General features: G+C 37.4%; 1 protein-coding gene across 5 annotated transcripts in view; it reads right to left on the bottom strand.

Annotated features, from left to right (window-relative positions):
• Positions 1-21,122, bottom strand: part of tenm4 (teneurin transmembrane protein 4) — a 112,046-nt gene extending 90,924 nt beyond the window's left edge. For 4 of the 5 annotated variants that reach the window (XM_035680763.1, XM_035680764.1, XM_035680765.1 and 1 more), the window contains exons 1-2: positions 20,847-21,122; positions 19,097-19,369 (exon numbers count right to left, since the gene is read on the bottom strand). In XM_035680763.1, the coding sequence (XP_035536656.1) occupies positions 19,097-19,369; positions 20,847-21,069 (496 nt within the window). In that variant the 5' untranslated portion in view covers positions 21,070-21,122. Of the gene's footprint in view, positions 1-16,033; positions 16,040-19,096; positions 19,370-20,846 lie in introns of all 5 variants that reach the window. The other variant, XM_035680766.1, reaches the window with a different exon arrangement.
• Positions 21,123-21,429: the final 307 nt, after the last annotated feature.

Below are 21,429 nucleotides of genomic sequence, written 5' to 3'. Positions count from 1 at the left end.
AGGGATAGCAAGAATTGTTGAAAAGAGCATCATTACAAGTCATTCCCAGAATCCCTTAGATACATCTAAGGACTGTATTTAGTGTGTGTCAAAACAGCAACACTTAGCTGCTGAACAGAAACACCATTCATTGAGCTAGTATCTGCCGGTATGAAAGACCAGAGGCAAGATTGAACTTTTTGACATGAAAGACAAAAATGAGCTGCACCAGGTCTTGGACCAAATATTACAGCATTTTCCTCAAAGAGAGAATTAATCAATGAGACAAGAAAAGATTAAAGTCCTCTAAAAATGATCAAAGTCATAACCTAAATGAGGTCAAGGTAGTCATACTCAGCAGCCATTAGTCTTGTGCGCAGAGGTTTTACTGTCTCACTGTGTTTAATTAATGCCGGCTTGCACAAGCCACATGCACCTGAAGTCACAGACAGGGCTTCTGCAGGCGAAAAGCTATAGCTTCAGATGACCGGAGAAGTTTCTCTGGCTGCCAGATTTGATTGCCTTTGCCTTCACTCACTATATTACAGCAGCAAAAGGGGACCTTTACTTAGGAGCCCTTAGACCATGCTGCTGCTTTAGTTCCTGCCAGCTTTAGGAAGTGTTACTGTCTGTTTTTGGCCTGACTGCAAACACAGACCACCACCAACTGCATTAAAGGTCTTCATCAACTCATTAGCAACCCAATTAAAAGAATGAACAAATAACTTGGTTACTGTGATCTACGGGTAAAAATAACTGCTAATATTATATTATATTGTTTGTGCAACAACTTTTCCAAGGACAAAATGCTGAATATATGTTTTGCAATACATTTTGGAATATAACTAATGTTCTAATCCACAGTAACTCACTAAAGAGGTACAATTTAATCCAGAACTGGTTGTATTAAAGATTCTATGACAATGAAATATTACATTCTGCACACTTAAGATTTATTTTGATGAAATTGATTTAAAAAAACTTTAAAAAGTAGAATAGCTCCACAGTATAAGTTGTAAAACATAACAAGAGGTTCAGCCAACAACTATCAAAGCAACAGTTCAAAGAATGACATTTATTTTCAAGGGAAAAACGATAACAGAATGTGGTAAAGTATGAGAGACAGAAGCTGAACAGCAGCAGAAACATGCGAATGTGGGCGGCTATGCATCAGTATGTTTTACAACCCTAGAACTTAAATAAGCAAGTAGGTGTTTTATGTTGTGCTCTAAAACTTTGAGATGACACATGAATGTTGATAGGCACATACTGGCTGCTGCAGAGATAGAACTTAGATCATTTGGTTACGGGGTAAATTCTGCTACTATGGGGCCACCCTGATGTTAACTATAGAGTGATTGCAAAACTGATTAAATATAATGACCAAAAGTAGTGGGAGCACTATGAAACACATTTTCCATAATGTTATATGTACTTGTGTATCATGTATCATGCTATTATGTAGCAATATATATTGTGATATAGTACATTTTCTTGAGTGGTATTTTAGCTAGCACATATGTAGAAAACCTGAAAATCCAATATTAACATAAAACCGGCATGTTCATTGCTATGCAGCATTCCCTGCGATTATCTAATACAACTACAGAAAACATCAAATATTAGTCATCTACCAGCAAATAGAAACATGAATATGGAACCTTTGTTCATCTTAAAAATCAATACCCAAGCACATCATCAGTGTTTGTATCTACAGCATTCCATCACACAACTGCAACTGTACCTCATACCTTTAACATCAGAATTACCTAGTGTCAAAAACTGACAGCAAAATAATTACTGTATTATATAGCTTCATAAGTAAGTAAATTAGGGCTATTTATATATGTGTTTTTCAATTCTTCATAAATGTCACAAACCAGTGAAAAATAATTAGACATAATTTCTAGATAACAAGGTCCAGAACCTAATGTACAATTACAAAGAAATTACAGAAAAAAGCTGAAGCCAGCTTCATTAATGACGTTAACAATTAACAAATCCTTTAAACTGCTTTTTTATTATTTTCTGTCAATCAACAAATCAGTTAATCAACTAATTGCTTCTGCACTGAAGTCAATAAATAATTACAAACTTCAAAAGGATTTGTGGATACACCTTGTGCAAATACATCTGACAACCTCTGTATGTTATGTTAATGAGATCAATCTGTGTATGCATGAATGTGTGCTTCGGGTTGTGTATCTGTGTTGACTAATGAGTGGAGGCAGGAAGAGACATCAGCACAATTGTTTAAGGTGTTCACACCCACTGCAGTCATTAATGGAGGGAGCGTAATGCAGAATTATGGATTTAAAACCATGACCCCAATCACAATGATCAAGTTTGTACACGAGAAAGATGCAGAATCAGTAATTATCACTGTTCGAATATACACATGAAAATGTATGTAAAAAAAACGTGTTATTTGAGAAGGCTTTGCTGGCTAAGAGAGAGAGAATTAAATCAGGTAAATAGAGAATATAATTTAGAGGGAGAATGTAATCGAGTGAAAGGAAAATTGAGTAAGAAGAGTCAACATCTTTCATCCCGAGAGTCCTGATCTTTAGTTCTTGCTCTCTGTGTCTTTCTTCCTCTCTCTCTCTGTGTGTCTCTCAAAACCTAGCTAATCTGTTTTATTTTTCCTCTAACTGCTATAAATTCTGAAGCTATACATAGAAATTCAGATATATGCAAGGAGATAAAAGCTGTCATTCCTCCAATACACAACATGGTAAATAAGATCTATGACTACCTTAGTTAAATGTACTGCACACCCAATACCGAGCAAGGTGAAGCAGATGTGTGACTCCACGGTGACAACAGGAATTATCTGTTTGCTCAAGGACTAAAGCTGCGGGCAGCATCTATAAAAAATGCAGTGTATTTGCAGATGAAACTGAAGAAAAAAACAAACATCTCGGCGCCTGTCCTGTACCATCAACTGATGCCATGTGGCATACAAAGCATACAGGATGCAGAGGAATGACTCAGAGTCTCAGCAGGGACTGAGTGTCATCATCGCACTGCTACTCTCTTATTGTAAAATGCGGCTTGTGTTGAATCTCTATTTTAACACACAGCGGGATGGTCTGCATGTAGGATTAATTTAGTTAAAAATTATCTTCGTCATTTTATTCAATGCCAATGCTAAAATTAACTCTAATTATTCTAAAACGACGCCAGGGCAAACAAGAAAAAAATATCAATAATGTGTCTAACCACATTGACTTCAGTCTTTAACTTTTGTACATGGGTGTGTGAAAGGTTGGCAGTTTGTCTTTGGAAGTTCAGTTAAATGTTGCGTAATCTGCTTCTGGCACCAATTTTGTCATCCAGTGTAGGTGGAGTGGAATTCACTCCAAGATGTGATAGCATATTTAAATCTTTTGTCATATTTTCAGCTGTGTCTTTATACTGACTGCTACCACCACCATCAAGGGCAAGACCATGAACATTTATTCATAACTGTTCTTAGTTTATTTGCATGTGGAGGTCAGACCTCTATCTCTGTGTGGGCACATGGTACAAGTGGCATTTTCTGAGGCGCAGTGGGTTTTGTTCCTTGACTGTGCCTAGTATCTTGCAGAGCAAATCACCAATGTAGGCTACTGCTGTTTGCTAGTAATACTCCCCCTAGTGCCAATTGCAAACCAGTAGTGCATTGTAATTTTGGTGTCAAGATTCACCACATTTGGCGTCCTTCCTGCTTGGACCAAGTCAACAACACACAATGCTCACCGCACGCAGGGTCTGTGCTATTTGCATCACTAATAGACCTTCCATGTAGTGTAGCAGAGTCTTTCCAGTGAGCCAAAATGCACGGATTCACCACCGTAGATCTGTTTGACCTGACTGGAACAGAACCTTAATTAGCCTACTATTTCCCTGCTTTTTCTTGTCAAAATGGCTGCTGTAAAAAGGGTCTATTGGTGGAGGTACAACTCTCAATCAGACAGACCCCTTTTATGTATCTTTTGCTTGTCTGGTTCACTTTCATTATACAGTCTTCAATCAGCAGACATTTGCACAGATAAAAAATAAAAAGTTTTTTTGATTATGGGAGCAATGCCAGGAAGGCACGCTAAAGATTAATGTCTAAATCTTAGCAGCATCTGTCATCCACAACAGCTTGTTGTCTGTATGAAGACCTTCCCTTTTAGCTGATTAACTCTCTTTGGATTCATCTGAGGGCAGCAGGTATGTGATTATGTGCACCCGATCCACCAGTAACCTTTATTAAATGCAACCCACACCAGGATGTTGCAGAATTAAAACAAAAACGTATGTAATCTTGTGCACATTAAACTTGTCAGTTTAACTCAGTATTCTTGCCAGTGTGATGTAGTATATGGAATAAAAATCAGCTACATCCCCAGGACCTTGTTTTAAATGTGTGTTTATTGTTAATCCTACATGCAATGTTAAAGTGAATGGTCGGGCAAAACAACATTTTTACAAGGTAGGTAATCATAATGAGTCATGAGCAGTGTGTACACAGTAGTTCTAAGTGAAAATGAACCATGACTTTTCATGTTGCTTAGACTAGAACACTAAGTCATAATAACTAATTCACACTGTAGTGTGAGTATTGCTATGAAGCAATAAGTCTATTCAAAGAGCAAAAGAAAACAGTTGGTTTTATAAATAAGCCTGTTATGCCAAAGCTAATACAAATAAAGGTCTATTAATTGAGTTATATTTGCCTACAAGGTACCTTAATTGGATATTTAATAGCTTTTGAAATTGCCTGAGCATCATTAATTCCCTTTTCCGTATTCCAACTTTGTGCCCCTAATGATGTCCTGTTGCTTAGCTATAGTGGCCATGTTTACAATCTGCAACACAAATGTTCACTAGTCAGGCTCAAGTTGTCCTGGAAATGTTGTGTGATACAAAAGCTTTATAGCTGCTTAACCCATGAAAGGAGGTTTGATACCCTTTTTGATTTTTACTAACTGACTGGCAGTATTTGAGCTCTTCCATGACTTATTAAATGTTCCCTCTTGCCTACTATAGCACTGCTCTTGGTTTGGATTGAACTTCAAAGTCTGTGCAAAGTCAGTGTTAGTCCTGCCTTTTGTGTCACTGACAGTCTTAGAAATTCAACATTTTCATCACTGAAGAAAATAAAGCCCTGTAGTGGAGGTTTTGCAATGTTGCAATGCTGAAATATGGGGACTATACCAACAGGCTATCTAGTACTGGGGAACATGATTATATACAGTATAATATAGTATGAAATTAATCTGTCAAACATTTTGCTGTTTTTTCATTTCATTAGGACACAATCTGCAATGTTGCAAATCAATAAGCAGGACTGGGTAATTCGATCGATAAATATTTTTTCACTAAAACTTCCAGAAAGTGTACTGTATAACAATATATAGATTTTAGATAATACTGGCTAACCAGCAAACATTTGACTATATTTAACTTGACATATAGGGTGTCTTAACGTATAGTTGTAAGGTAAAGTTAGATTTATTCTGGTAAACTGTTTTGATTTGGTTACTTTCTATTGTTCAGTTTTGGCCTGTGAGCCTGTGATTTGTAGGTCTCTTTCAATAACAGAATGAATTACACATTTACCCTGCCAAATGCAACTATTAATTTAACTAAAACTATTCATCATTGTTAACATTAATTCAATGACTTACATTTTTCTGCTGGTTGATGACAACACTATGCAAAAACAGGCAAGGTTATTACAGCTGATCAATGAGAAAGGATATTAACAGTTATTTTGCCTGAAGGCAACATTTTCAATCTCTTTATTACTTGGGGGCATATAACCAATAAAGGAAATGGACTTCACAATAAGGCAATGTTCAAACCAAAAGATTAATAAAATAGGTTAAGATTAATTAATAAGGACTGAATTTACATATTTTTATCAGAAAGACAAAGTAACAGAGGTTGAAACCTAGCCTAAAAAGTAATCATGCCGTGGCTTAAACAACTGAATTCAGGATAGTGCCTAATCATTTATCAAATTAATTCAAGTTTTGCATTTACTTCTATATGTTCTGAGAAAACGCTCATGTGCTTGTAAGCCATTGGTGTTTGTGCTCAGGTAATAATTACACTTATCAGACCTCTACAGGCGATTCAAACAAGATGGCTTAAATGAGATTTTTGCATTATTAGGATTCCCAAATTGACAGAATTGTTTTCTATTGCACAGCTTGAAGCCACAACTAGCCTTTTATGAAATTAATACTTGATAGGTGATCTCATCTCAGTAAAAAAAACAAAAAACTAATGAGACAGTGTGAAGCTCAAATGGACGGTTTTGAAAAAGTCATAAGCCAAATGAAGCAAATGCAAGTGACAAACTTATAAACATATGTTTCATCTTTATAAAATATTTGTTCCTCACTTTTTTATTGAAGCAAAATCAAATTATTAGTATATAATCATCATCTATTCAAGTTTATGCTAAACATGTGCCTGCTCCAGGATAACAAGAATTTCCCATTTCCCAGTTGATATGGTGCAAGTCTATAAATCTGTCAGGCAAACTGTAATTCTGCAGGACACTGCACATATAGTCGAACATCCTACCCCAACTGCACAACAAAAAACACAAACAGACACATAGACACACTTACAGAGGAAGTGGGAAATGAGCTTTTATGAACCAACATTGGAAAAATGATAAAAAATTCTCTGATGGTGCCGTTTACCTGCTAGGAATCAATATCATAATAACAGAGAGTGAACATAATGCGTGATAAGGTTGAAAACAAATTGTAAATACCCATAAATGGTTTTTTTATAGACAAGACCATTACTGAGAAAATGGAAATTATATTTGTGTAATAAAAAAGCATTACCACAGAAGGCACAATTCCATTTAAGGCTGACCCACAACATTTCTATCAGCACTTTAAACCCAGCCTCCATTACTTACAACTACTGTATGCTCTTAAAGAGATGTTGAATGCTGAATTATAAATGGATGGTTAGAATAAATCCAGAAAACAAGTAAAAAATATCTGGCCATTAATACAGCTATTGCAGTGCTTGCAAACAGTTTGGACAATAGAAACAGTTAGAAATTAGTGATTTAGATCAAACTGTCACATTTTCCATAAACATGTTTACAGGCTATAGGCTCCAGATAGATCCGACCTCTACCCCTTTACTCCTCTTTAAATTACACCAATTTAAGGAATTACTCAGTCTGATTCATCAGCATGGAAGAGGAGGAAAATATCCTAGATTAAAAAAAAAAAAGCAGCAGTGGCATACAGGCCTTAGCACACAGCAGACTACTAATACCAGTGGCTTTCCAGAGTATCACCTAGGAAGATGAAAAGGAGGCCAGAGTGGCTGAGACTAGAGATGGCGTTTCCTCTCTGGGTGAATATAAGCACAGACTTCTTCCCCAGTCATCCTCTCTCCACATCCCTGCCTGGCTTCTGCCACTGTCATCCATCCAGTCCACTCTATTTCTCTGCGTTGGAGAGACAGTGTGCCCTGCAATCCAGCCGAAGGACACCATCTGTTTCAAGGATTGAATCAGACTGGAAATGTGAAACTGAAATCCTAAATGAACTGAATGGAAATTTCTTCTGTTTGAGGAGAAACCTTTCCACTGCCACCTTTATAGATAAATCCAGGAGAAGCAACACTTTAAGTGTTACCCATAAGAAATGTTCATTGGACACCTAAAATAAATTAAGAACACAGTGTGCAGGCAGGTTGAACCATGTCAAGACAGCATAGCTCATGCTAAACAATTAAGTTTTTAAACTGCTCTTAAATAACTGAGTGATCACTTCTTTTCTTGAGTAATCTGAGTAATCACTAATTGATCCATTTTAAAGACCTTAGTCTTTAGGACTCAAGCCCGAATTTTTTGCTCTTTACTTCACTAGTCTTTTGAGTCAATGTTAGTTCTGATGAGGTCTGACATAGCTAAATCCCTCCATGCAGCCCCATTCAACCATCCCTGGGGCTTTCTTTGTTCTAGGATAAAAAGTAACAATCTCCTCACCTCTCGCTGTTAACAGCATCCTGCAGGCATGTGATGGCTGTTTTTAAGGATCTCTTGGTCAACACGAGTGTTTGTAACTGACATTGTGACAGGATATCTTCTCTAACAGCACAGAAAAAGTAGCATAAAAACAGGCTTATAAACGCATCCACACCCATTTGGCGAATCCTCTGCAGAGGATTCCGGACTTCAAAGATGTGCACATGGTAATCTGCTTTAAATGGATGTTTCTGGGCCTCTATCATAGCTCGATCATCAACTGAGCCGACTTAAACCGTGGCTGAAAAAACAATGCTAATAGTGGATAATTATCAGCTTTTACTCCGTCTGCACTAGCTGCTCTATTCCCTCTCCCATCACACATAGAGGCTGGTGAATAAACACAATGGCATGAATAAATAATGACCCCACAATCCTCTTAAGGTCCCCGAATAGTGAGGGAAAAAAGACAAAAGTTTACTTTTGGTGTTTGAGAGCAAGCGGAGCCTGAAATTGTAAGCGACTCATTAGGGCTACATGTGGCTTGCCTGGGGCCTTGCTGAACAAAGATGGCACCATCCCCATCCTGTCATTCCTCAGCGCACTCTAGGCCTGGCCTAATAAAATTCTAAAGTATACCCTTAAGAAACAGCTACATTCCAAATAAAAGACAGTAAAGAGCTTAAGCACTGCCTTTAAAAAAAATGAAAACCTTCACATCTTCCAAACTTTCTTCTTGAATCAAAATTTTATTAGACTGAATTCTCTGAGTACTGAGAAGGCCACCTTTACTTGATGTGTGCAGATTTTGCTATGCTGTGTATAAACATCATAGTAATATGTATGCTTTCATGCTAAAGGAGCATACCTGTCAAAACATTATTTCCTCGTCTCATCATGCTCTCCAGATAGCTTACATAAAAGCCCACTGTTTTTTATTTCAGACACTTTGTCAGTGTTAAAGAATTGATTTGTGTATGCCTCCCAGCTCCCACTGAGTGCATGACAGTTCGAAAGGCTATCTAAAATACAAGCTGCCAAGAGGTTTGTGTTTCTAAGTGCTTATATAATTCATACCATGATAAAACTAAAGCTACTGAGAGTTTGCAACATGGCAAATAAGGTTTGTTATTATATTACAGAAGTAGTTATAACAATTTAAGAACAATATAAGGCTTGCTAAATCACTTGTAGAGAAATAGGAATCATGATCAAGTATGCATTAAACACAGTGGTAGTGGTAAGACTGTAATGATGAAAAATAACGTATGAAGACAGGAAACCTTTTCCAGAGCCTTAATTTTAGAGACTTAGTTAGAACTGTAGTTTAGAGAACCAATATGCTGCAAATGCCACTTTTATTGTAACATGATTATAAGACTTTTAAACCAGATATCTTATCACTACTAACCTCAGTCAATTCAATCCATATATACATATAAATGTTGTTGTCCTGACATGATCTTTATGATTGAGGTCAATCAATTTTTAATTGATCAGTAGCAGTTATATGAAACCTGATCTATGTTGAGTCCTTTGTTTATTGTACTCCAGCTATGGGTTGCATTGGTACCTATGATGCTGTTTTTTAGAATCAAATGCACTGGTGTTAAATGCATCATTTCCTCAATGCTTAAAAATGACAGCAGACTATCAGGGACTAATTAAAGGTGGTATCTTGCTGTGAGCAATATACATAGTGTATTCTCTGAGAATTCTCTTGGATGTGTATATTCTGAGCAAGCCAGAAGCATAAGCACAACCTCATTTTTATCCCACTTCATTTTTTTCATATTTAATTTAAATTAAATTTTTATGTTGTCATACCTGTTTTTTTTTTTTTTATCTTACACATAAATGCAACATGTAATAGTTTTGCTTTGCTGTCCTGTGTACACAGAGCACCCATGCATCAGTTAAACTGTATAATAAAAGGTTCACCCAATGAATGGAAAAAATCCTGGCCTAGCAGCATTGTGTGACCCTTAATCAAATCACTTTTTACAGTGGTGCAGTTGTGCCTTTGCAAGTTTGAACTAAAAATATATCATCATCACAGTCCGAGGTTGCATTAGGCTACGAGGCCCTTCCCTTTTTCTTTCTTCAGTGCTGCATTTTCACTGTCTTTCAAGCAATATTGACATCAAAAAGACAATGCAATCTATTACATGGGTGGAAACTGAATACAATTAAAAAACCACAGCAATTACAGTCTGACCCAGGATCGAAAGCACCAAGAATCCAATTAGTGATGTACACTAACAAACTGTTACTTGCAGTCTCGTGCTAGGTGAAATATATACAGTGATAATTCTTTAAAACTTTCACAAATTGAAAATTGCTTCTAGACTCTAGGAAGAATCATCCCTCAGCCTTGATAACAAACAAATAAATGTAGTGCCCTTTAACGATATAAACAATGTTAGGATAAAAGATACTCTTTTGTCCTCACTTTTCTGGTCCACATCCGCAAAAGCCTTCTAATACCTTTGTTTGACATTTTAAAAACAACTGCCATAGCTCAGTGTGGAAATGTTTCTGGCTGTCCTGGATTTCCCATTAGCCTTAAATGCTAAAACTGCTACACATCCAACCTACTATTAGTGCTCAGCTAGTAATAAGTGAGTTTAAATGGTCTAAATAGCTAAAAGTGTGTCTATGCCAAAATGTGGTAATTCACACAGGCAAGCATCGAGGTTTGAAGACAGAGAGAATGCAGCTCTGGTGTGACCTGCGGCAGAAGCTTGCAATTCATACAGCTGAGATAAGACTAGTGTTTCCAGTGTGACAGCAGTACTTTAGGGGAACCACTGAAGGCAGAGAGAAAAAAATCTAAAGCTTATGTCCTGAGCTATTTTCTTCAACATGCACAGGCTGTGAAATTTCACTGTGTCTAGCTACTTTCACAGGGAAAAAAATAATCCAGGAAGAACCTGAGCTGTCCAGCACAACAAGGTTTTGGAATTGCAGGGTCTTTACGTGAGTGAAAATCGTATGTGTGCACTACCCCTATATTTAAGTGTGCTAATCTTATTTTGAATCATGCAGTACTGACAAACCCTGAGAGCAAAAGCGGGAATGTTGCAAATATTTAATGATACAGCTATGCTCACAGATGACAACACTGTCACACAGACATACTCTGTACATATTCCACATGGTTCAAAGTAAAAAGTAAAAGGAAACACAATTGTTGTGCCGTTACTGTCATTGATACCTGTCATCTGCATCTTCTGAAAATCTATTATTGTATTGTATGTGTTTTTATACTCAAAGGTGCTTTGATGTTAGATAGTTGTTATGTGTGTAGTTTTATAGTTTTAAATATTCTGCACATGGATGTAATACATATGACCATAAAGTGGTCACATTATGTGTGTTTTAACTTTACAACACATGTCAAGTATCCATTTTTGTATGGTGAAGTGACAGACCATTGTTTAAACATACCAGAGCTGGTGTTTACTGAAGAATCTTTTGTAAATCAAGCAGCCCTGAAAGTTTTGTACCTGGATGTGTATCAGAGACTTAGTCATTTCAGAGGTGACTAATGAGAGAAATCTCAGCATGGAAGTTTAATTATTTCTATCTCATACTAGGGCAACAGCACGTTATGATGTCTCCTTCCTCAGGCTCAATAACAACTGCTAATTGCTTCCACTACAGATAACTGGCCATTCAAAGAATCTGAAATATTCTTGCAAGAGTCTGGTATACAATGTTTAAAAGCATAAAATAAGAAAAGATAATTAAGATGTGATAAGATGAGATAACACTTTGTGTGCTCAATGGAATGGGGTATGAGGTGAAAAAAATAACATTCCACAGCCATGAGTGCAAATAACTTGCATCTAAGCACCAATCACACTTCTGTGGCTGATATTGAGTACTGATCTGATACCAGTGCTGTTTTTTTCCCTTTTAAATTAAAAATATGTTTGCCTCACTGGGTGGAAATGATTAGACTATATATATAAGTGATATATGTTGATTATATTGTTGTAGAATGTCAACTCTAAACCTGTTTTCTTCTTCCAATTATATAACAAAACAACTTTGTGTTGTGTATTTATTGTCGGTTGAATTTGGCTGATACCTGATCTGTTTGATAAAGTGCTTAATATATGTGCTGATACAAATCCAGAATATTAAATCAGTGCTATTTGTATCCCATTTTAAACAGGGACATTTTTTTCTAAAACCACCATAAATATAACATGAGCATAGATAATTGACTCCATGTTAAATGGATATTGCTAAGAGAGGGACAGAAGTTGTGAGACTGGGTTAGGATGATCCTCCATAGAGGAGGGCTCATCCTGCTCCATGTTGTGCTTTGAGCTGTCGTGAGGCCCCTGAGCCTTGGTGGTAAGATGGGCCCTGATGTGCTGTTGGTTTAGACTGTCAGAGGCACTGGCAGGGAGCGGGTATGCAACTCCACAGATAACAGACCAAAACTGTCCACAAGGGCCTCTAAAACCCAGCAAATTAGCCTGCAAATGAGCCAGAGAATATCTCTACTAATCCATGATCTGAGCAGAGGCTCTGCCAAAAAGTAAACAAATAAATAACTTCACAAGAAATACTGGGGGTGGAAATAACCACGGCTGTGAGCTGGGAAACCACTAGTGATTTCTTTGAAGCATCATTTCGCCTGATATTCTGCTGCTGCGATGCCTGTGACTGTTTCAGAACAAGCTTCCATGTTGTGCTCGATGTGGATGCAGCAAAATTACAGATCCCAATATTACAGAAAACAACGTCCCCTACAGCAAATGATCACAGTCTCTGTGTCTCTATCACAGATGCCAAAAGGAAATGATGCATCAAAATACCACAGTTTTACAAATGCTATTATATTTGTCTCCACAGTAAAACAGATATGATTACCAATCCTAATTATATAAATTGTCTCTGTGTTTTGTTAAAACACAATTTATATTTGTCATTTATTTGGTTACTTAGCAAATACAAAATATGTCTGTCAAAGAGAGGCAATAATTGTTTGTCTAAACAACTCTTACTGTTTTACTTTGTTTGATCTTTATTATTTGAACTAATGCTTATGTTATTTCTGTTGTTACATAAAGATGTGAGTATTTTGTATAAATTCTCAATTTGAGCCTTTCATGGTTCTTGTCAGTTTTGCGACCTGGAACATGTACAGTAGTAAAGCAGATTAAGGTTTATGTTATTGTAAATACTGACATCTTACAGAATATCCTGTATTACAGAGAATTACAAGTCAGGGCTGTGATCAATAGTAAAACCTTGCAGGGAAGTGGTGCAAGGTAAAGGGAAGCACTCCAAATAGTCTGGTCATTCAAGGTAAGCTATCGCACTCAAAATATGTCACTTAATTTTGTCAATTTCAATTTCAGCATGCACACATTACAGTCCACCGCAATGCAAAGTCATTCCATGCCATACTATAATAAATTTATGATTATGATGTTTCATTTCCTAAAATAAGACCATCACATAAAACTGTTTTATGTGAACCATTAAAGGCTACTGTATAAAAACAATAAAGATTAAAAAAAGAAAGGCTTTACCAACCTTATTAAATACATAATTAAAACAAAAGAGCAATAACATGCTTGTTGTTTTGCATGGATTTGGATTTTTTTTCAGTTGTTTAAAACAAAAATCCAGAAAAACCAGACAGTATCTAACATATGATAATTGATTTTTTGTTGTGTGTGTGTGTGTGTATTTTTGCCTACACATATATGCTATTGCTACTCCAAGGTCATAATAAGAAACCCCATCTCTGTGGTCCCACCACACTACTGTAAAACATGTCCTAATGAATTCAGCTCTGTTATACAGGAAACGTCTTGTCTAATTGGAAGTCTGATTTTACTTCACCCCACAGGCTCCTAATATAGTAGCAAAGCCTAAAGGAATCAGTTCAAAGATAAAACACATCATAAATGTGTGGTGTACATCAAAGATATTCACTTATTCACCTCGGGAGGGCGTGGCCATCAGCCCTGGTAATGCAGGATGCACAGTCTATGAGGTACAGGATAAAGGTGCATCGGTTTTGGATCAAATTGTAAAAATGCTGCTCAGTCTGTGGTTACGTTCATAAAACTATTATGCAGAGAGTATGCTTCCAATCTGATTCCTTAGTTTCATTCATCTGTTGCCAGTAACTCAAATGTAGTGAAGTGAATAAGGACCAAAGAAACCCTACCAAAGAAACATTTAATTTTGTTAGTCATACTAGACTTCGGTCGAGGTTGTAAAAAACAATGTTCATTTAGACATCGCAACACTAATATTTCTGTGTTTTATGCAAACTCATATTTTTCCTTTGCCTGGGTCTATTTGAAAAATACAACACTACATCAAACATAATAATAACGATTAATAGAATTAAATTCCTTATAATAAATACCCTGAACAATCACCCTCAAATAGTAGGTCTTTTTCTATAAAAAGTGAAAAGGTGGCGTGGGCCAAGAATAACAAGAGTGAACAGAACTGAACAAACGTTCTTTCAATCACTATCAACATGGTTAGGGGACAGGCTGATGTATTCAAGTTCAAATCTGCGAGAGATTCACTTTTCAAAGCCTGTCAGCCTTTTGGGGCTGTGACATGTTTCCACGAGGAACACCTGTCCCTCAAAGACAGTCATGCTATGTTCAAAGATTCAGTAACTGAGCGCCACCCTGGAGCTCTTAACCTCAATCTTTCAACAGTTCAAAGTTTCTTCAGAGTCTTGAACCCTCCAACAACTATCTGATACAGGTAGCAAGGGAATAAATCATCATCACTGTGGAGTTACTGCATTGACTGCACATTTTTTTGTTTCATAGTCTGTTGAAAAAGCAATTGTAATTATTATGATTATTACATACAAAAATTACTTTTTTTATTCTAGTGCTAGTAAAAGGTTCTAAGATTAGAAGAAGATGAAGAAGAAGAAGAAGAAGAAGAAGAAGAAGAAGAAGATATAATTGCAGAAGTGATAGCTTTATTGTTTTAGTGGACTATTTCGTGTAGTAGTAAGTAGTTATTCATTGCTATTATTAGTCATTTTAGGATTTGTGTAATTGTGTGCAAAGCAGACCAGCTTCATTAACATAATACAACATAATAATAATAGTAAGGAACTTTGTATGTCAATATGAAAATGTAAGGTTATCAGCAACAATGAAGGCAGAAAAAATATTTTCCCAACAGCATTTGAAAATGCAGAAAATAGGCTGTGCATGGTAAATCCACATGAAAAGAGTGGCCACTTTTCATCTGAAAAACTCAACATCAATAGATATTGCTCCTACCCCAGCTAAAAGCGTGATCACATCAGCACATTAGCCACTATGTGCTTTGAAGGTAAAAATGCTGATTGATGACTCGTATTTAATCATGCAGAACAAAAACTAGAGTTGAATTAAGAAACCAGACCATCATTCATCTTCAAGTCCTGTTTTTGCAATACATTAGTCAGTGGAGGAGCCTCAAAAGTGTGTTGTTCCCATACTTGCTTTGTGTGATAAAGACATGGCTATTTGAAATGCAAGAAAAAGTATGGACAAACAGAATATTTTAAACTTCCCATGAAGTCTACTGCTGGCCTAGAAAAAAGACAGTTGATAATAATCAAACCATTGTGTTTTCTACAAACAAGCTTCTTTAAGTTTAAGATCATTTCCAAGATCAAATTGGTCCTCTCCTCAAAATAAAATTCGAAATTGTCATGTGTATGTTCATTGCGTCAAGTCTATTTTAATGCTATTCCCTTTACGTTATAATAAACCCACTCTTCAGCTCATCCGGAGAGAGCAGCCAGTGATTCAGCTCGCACTAAAAACAAGAATACACCAATCACACCAATACTTGCGTCATTCCTCTGGAAACCTGAGAGTCAGGCTTAAGATTTTCTTGATTACTTTTAAAGCTCAGATGGTTCTGGGTTGACCTGTCAATACATTCTTAAAATATAATTTATTATTATTATTATTATTATAAGTAGTAGTTGTAGTAGTAGTAGTAGTAGTTTCAAAGTTGTGTACTGTGTAATGCTTTTGTTGGTGCTAAAAAAACAGTCAAGACTGTGGTCTAATGAAATTCAAAACAATTTTATGAAAATCAGAGTTGATTTAGCGATTTCAGAAGTGTGTGAAGATCTCAACCAACCTGTGTCCTATGTGCAGCAGAAAATGAAAATGCAACTGAAAGGTTGCGGAGGGACTTTCACAAGAAGATTTCACTGGCATTCCTAGAGGCTTTGCCCTGAAGCAATGCCTACAGCTACCAGGATTTCAATAATGAGCAATAATAAAAAATAATCTAACTCCAAAAACTAAATATCACACATTTGAGTCCCACACTGTATAATTGTCTGACATTCATTGGCATAAAAAACAATATTTAAATAAAACACTGCTCTGAATAAAACTACAATGTAAGGACAACTGGCATTGCTAAATCACACTTTAGCACAAGATCAAAGCTTGGTTTTATATACATATATATATACACAGTATATCCTTAATCAATATAGAACATATCTCCCAGGAGGATGGAGTAAGGGAAAGACAAATCAGTACACACTGTACACACAACTAACCCACTGGAACTGATTACATTTTGTCTGTAAAAAATACCAGTGTCAGTCATACAAGTATTTTTCTATCAACAGGAACTGTGCAGGCCTTAGCTGAATTATTTCTCTCCGTAGGTTATGGAACACATGAATACCAACAGGCCCTCGGCAGGCTTTTGTGGCCTATCTCCACTGCCGGTTCTCATGGTTACAGAAACGTAATAGTCTAGCCATGACAGTGGGAGAAAGTTGGGATTAGAGAACACATCTGGATAAGCTGTAATAGGGTAAAACGCAAGAACAGCAGCCCTCTCCCAAACCCAGCAGGTTGGGCTGGCCTCCTTGCTGTTCAGTCTCTGTAGGATGTGCAATGACTCAGCAGTCGTTGGCTGCTGGAAGTGTCCTCAAGGGGCACCCTAGGGACCAGAGGCATGCTGGGTAACAGACACACATACACATACCTGTACACACTGCATAAATGCACTTTAAACGCTAAGCCATACACATGCACAGGGCATCTTTGTTGCCAGCCATATATATGTGTTGACACAACACACACATACACACATTAACAATTCGTGTTAACTGTTCTTTGTCTAACCGTCATGTAGTAGGTTAGAATGAAAAGAAAGGTAGCAACTCATTTTATCATTATATCACAACTGGAAGGAATCTTAATATAGCACTTCATCATTATCAGCAAGGGTTTTTATTCACAGTATATACGGGATCCCTCAAAATCACTTAAGTATCAAGAAAATTGTTCGAAAACTGCTATCGCTTATTTGCATGCATTAAAACCAGGGTCAAGTAAGTCACGTGTGCAAAGGGGGAGAACTGCCCAGCGGCTTGAATACATTAAAGCAGAGTAAATGGTTTGTTGATTTAAAGAGATTAAAGCACACACAAGCAGGCCTGCTCGATGGATTTTAATTAACTTGCCATATATAAATTGTATGTTATCAGGCATTACTGAATTAAATGCTGAATACAAGTGCTCTTTCTGCTTGGGTGAGTTGAATAAAAAGCTACTTAGAATCTCGATTGGGTCTCCCAGATGTAGCATGATGCTGCAGCTACGGGTGCTCTGAATACATTCCAGCATATCAACCCCTGAACAGCCATCCAAGGAGATTCTCTTTAATTATGTACAATACAGCCAAATTCAAGTCCCCTGGCATCTCAGATGATCAAGCAGAGGGATGCCACGTTCTCTCCCTGAGTCACTCGGGCAAATGGATTCCACTTCCAAGAGTCATTTCTGTCAGTTATAATAAGAAGCTAATACATAATGTGACACACTCTGAAATGCAAAACTATTCACAAGGTTCTCTGCAAGGCTGTGCAGGGGCAATTAGAATTTTGCCGCTAGGCCCTTGATGAGTTCCTCTATCTCCGAAGTGTCCTGGGAACAGTATCATAAATCTGCCAGTTAATATGCATGATTTAGGTTTGTGTTTTACTTTGCATAATGTGAAACAGAACTTACATTTTACCCACATAGCACCTCTGTGTAAAAAAAATTGAAGAGAATCCATTTTGGCTGAAACTCAGGTAAACAAAAGCAGACAGGAGTAGGCACTGTAGACACTAAAGGGCTATGTCGGTAAAGGAAATCTGTCTGTCAGGTACTGCCTCCACACTGCACTGAATTTACTCCAAGAGATTTTTCTTTCAGTGTATACACTAAGCAATTACTAAGTTGTAACCGAGTTTACCGACAAATAAGTGCTGGGGTACTGAGCTGAGTATCCAAATGGCATTTCTGCTTCCAAACAGAATTCTGTAATCTCAGGACTTTACAGCACACTAATCGGCAATTTGAATAAGAGTATCTTCAGCAGAACTGCTATTATCTTCTGGCATTTTCAGGCACTTGACATGGCTCACATACTCCCTGAGCTCAAATGACCTTCTGAACAAGCACACAGGCTCATCTGGCCCTTGGGGGAAACACCAATCCCCAGAACAATGAATTCAATACATATGGCTTCCCACTTCCTGGCACTAATTTCACCAAGAAACCTGCCAGACCAGTTCTTCTCAGGATTCGCACACTGCAACATAAGCAAGAACGAAAGAATAAAATGATCTGGGAAAGATTAACAGCAGAGGTAATGGTATGCCAAATGTCTGGCTGTACTGGAAGACTTGTAATTGTCTTTTCTCCAAGAGTCAAAATCGTAAATATGTTGGCCTTTAGCCAATTTCTGAAAAAAGGCAAAGCTTAATAAAAATAATTTGGTGAGACTGAAACAGTGTGTACCAAGACATCTACAAAGACAGAAAAGATGCAACTCATCTTGTGACTGTATGGATTCCAGTTGAGCATGATCAAAAACTAAACAAATCTAAACCAACATAATCATCATTTAGTCTTAGACTGTACCATGCAGAACAGTCTAGCTTTTGTTTATCGTGGTCTCAAAGACATAGCACGTCATTCTGCTTCAGTGTACAGGAACATGGTAATACAAATATATTCCTTTTCAACATCAAGCTCAAATCCACATGGAAAAAGACACAGTGTAAGAGCTGGCAGAGAAGAGTAAAAGAGAAAAGTGCCCTACCGTTTTCTGTGTTCTCGTGTTCAGTGTCAGTGAGAGTTAGATTGGAGTTTGCCCTGCTGGAGAGGCATGAGCTGCGGCCTGACTTGGTGTTGCTGCGGCCCCATAATCTGACCGCATGCTCTGGCGACATGATGCCGTCTGTCTCCGTGTCTGCATCTGAGCCCACACTGACTGAGTAGTCGCGGTGTGGCATCCCCATGTCAGTCCTGTACGTGGCTACGTGGGATGGGAGGCCCTCTCCAAAGCCAAGGTTTCGAAGGGAAAAGTCTGCTCCTGCAGCAAGCCAATAAATACAAGGCTCTGGTAATTAAATCTGCCACTAACTGCATCACTTAACATAATGAACTGTATTCATTGCAGAAAAAGATGACAGCAATATCCTGGCCTTGAGAGGTGCAGTAATCATTTAAAAGCAAAAGCTTCACAGGCAATAGTTGTGGAGTGACATGAGTTACATTTCGTATTTAAAGACCCTATGCACAATATTCTTATGTGATTATAGCACCATTAGCATCTTTCAATGTGCTGCTTTCACCATATTCATCTCAGTATCCTGATGTCAGTCCCTATTCCTACCACAAGGAGATACCAGAGTAGGAAATTTTCAGATCTTATACACTGGGGAGGTTTTGCATTAGTTTTTGTCTTTCATTCTTAAGCAGGAGCAGTTTGGAAGGGCGGGTTGTCCACTAATCAGAAGGTTGGCGGTTCAATACCTGGCTCCTCCTCCTGCATGTCAAAGTGTCCTCAAGCTAAATGCTGAACCTCAAATTGCTGCTGATGCTGGTGTATGATTTTGTATAAATGAATTACTTTCGGTTTGTGATGGCCTTTGTCATCATTGTATGAATGGGTGAATGTGGCATGTAGTGTACAGTGCTTTGAGCGGTCAGAAGATTAGAAAGTACAGTTTATTGGCAGAAATGTTTTCATTTGTGGATAATCACCCGAAAATAAGAATTGTTGTGTTTTCATTACCTTAGAATTTTTTATCTACAGCAGTCAGTCCTCTTCCACGGAGTCTGCTGTTGTTACAGTAGACCACAATGGACAAATCCTGGCTCTAGATAGGGTGTTTGACGTTTTTTGGTAGCTTTGCAGCAACCATAGTTGGTTGCAATCTTCAACTTCACTGCTAGATGCCACAAAAACCTACACACTTTAAAGGTTGTATTTTAAAAATGAGACATCACTCTCTTCAATTTTCTCTCTCCTAGGTTCTCTACCGAATCAGGGGACCTGTAAAGCAGTCACTGGTGATTTGAGAATCTCACTACATTTTGTAACTGCTGAAAATGAAAAAATAAATAAATAAATAAATCAAAGAAAATAAAATCCTACAATGGCAGACCTATGGTCCAGCTACCTCAACAGTGCTATCACATCTGATTTGAACTTAAATGATCAATAATATATCTGAACGAGCAGGTGAAGGTATGCATGTCTTCCATGAAGTTTTTAACACTGGCATGGTAAGTTCAATCCCTGGCCACCTTTGTTAATAGTCAAACAATGTGGAGTGACCTCTACAGTGACTGAATGTGAATTACCAAGAGACTCCTCATTAAAAAGCAATGATGCATATATTGAGACCAAGCAGTAACGTGCCCTTAACCTAATAACCGGTGTTTTCATGTCATTATGAACTGCTAATATACTTAAAGATGAACTGTACTGATATCAATGACTCTCTCTTCTATTGACATAATACCACAGTATTTTTAATATATATAGCACACTTAAAGCTGACCTTGCCGGCTGAACTCGTCCACTTCGTGATGAACCATTTCCTTGACACGGCTCCCGTAGGCCATCCTTGAGTCATGGTCGAAGGCCTTGAGTGTTTCGCTGGAGCTGTAAGATTTGGGGTTGGGTTTGCCATCCTCGCTGTCTGCTGAGGAGCTGGTGTAACGGCGCTCTGTGTCCTGCCGGGCAGTGAGTGAGCGGTAAGGTCTACGTTCCTTCACTTCCATGGCTGCCTCCACACTATTTTCAACATCAAATGTGGTTACAATGCCAGTTTAGTTTGAGTGATTCTGTGGAAGAAAAACACACAAAAATAAGGATACTTGATGTATGAAAAGATGCCTGACAGCAGTGTTAATATTTAAATGTAATCTTCTCATAATGCATCATCAAACATATAATGAATTGCAACCATGATTAACAAGTATTTTAAGAGGTATAATCTTAAGCAATATAAAGATTATTGATCATTTTAAAGTAGAAATCCCTGATTCTATACACGCACTTACACTTACACACACACACACACACAGAGTTACCCAAGCAACTGTGAAAATAAAGAAATGCAAATGCATGTTTGCAAAAAG

This window comes from Morone saxatilis, unplaced genomic scaffold, assembly GCF_004916995.1.
Source record: "Morone saxatilis isolate NCDOM2014 unplaced genomic scaffold, NCSU_SB_2.0 Contig8, whole genome shotgun sequence".
Taxonomy (NCBI): Eukaryota; Metazoa; Chordata; class Actinopteri; family Moronidae; genus Morone; species Morone saxatilis.
This window is presented reverse-complemented; position numbering and strand designations above follow the sequence as displayed.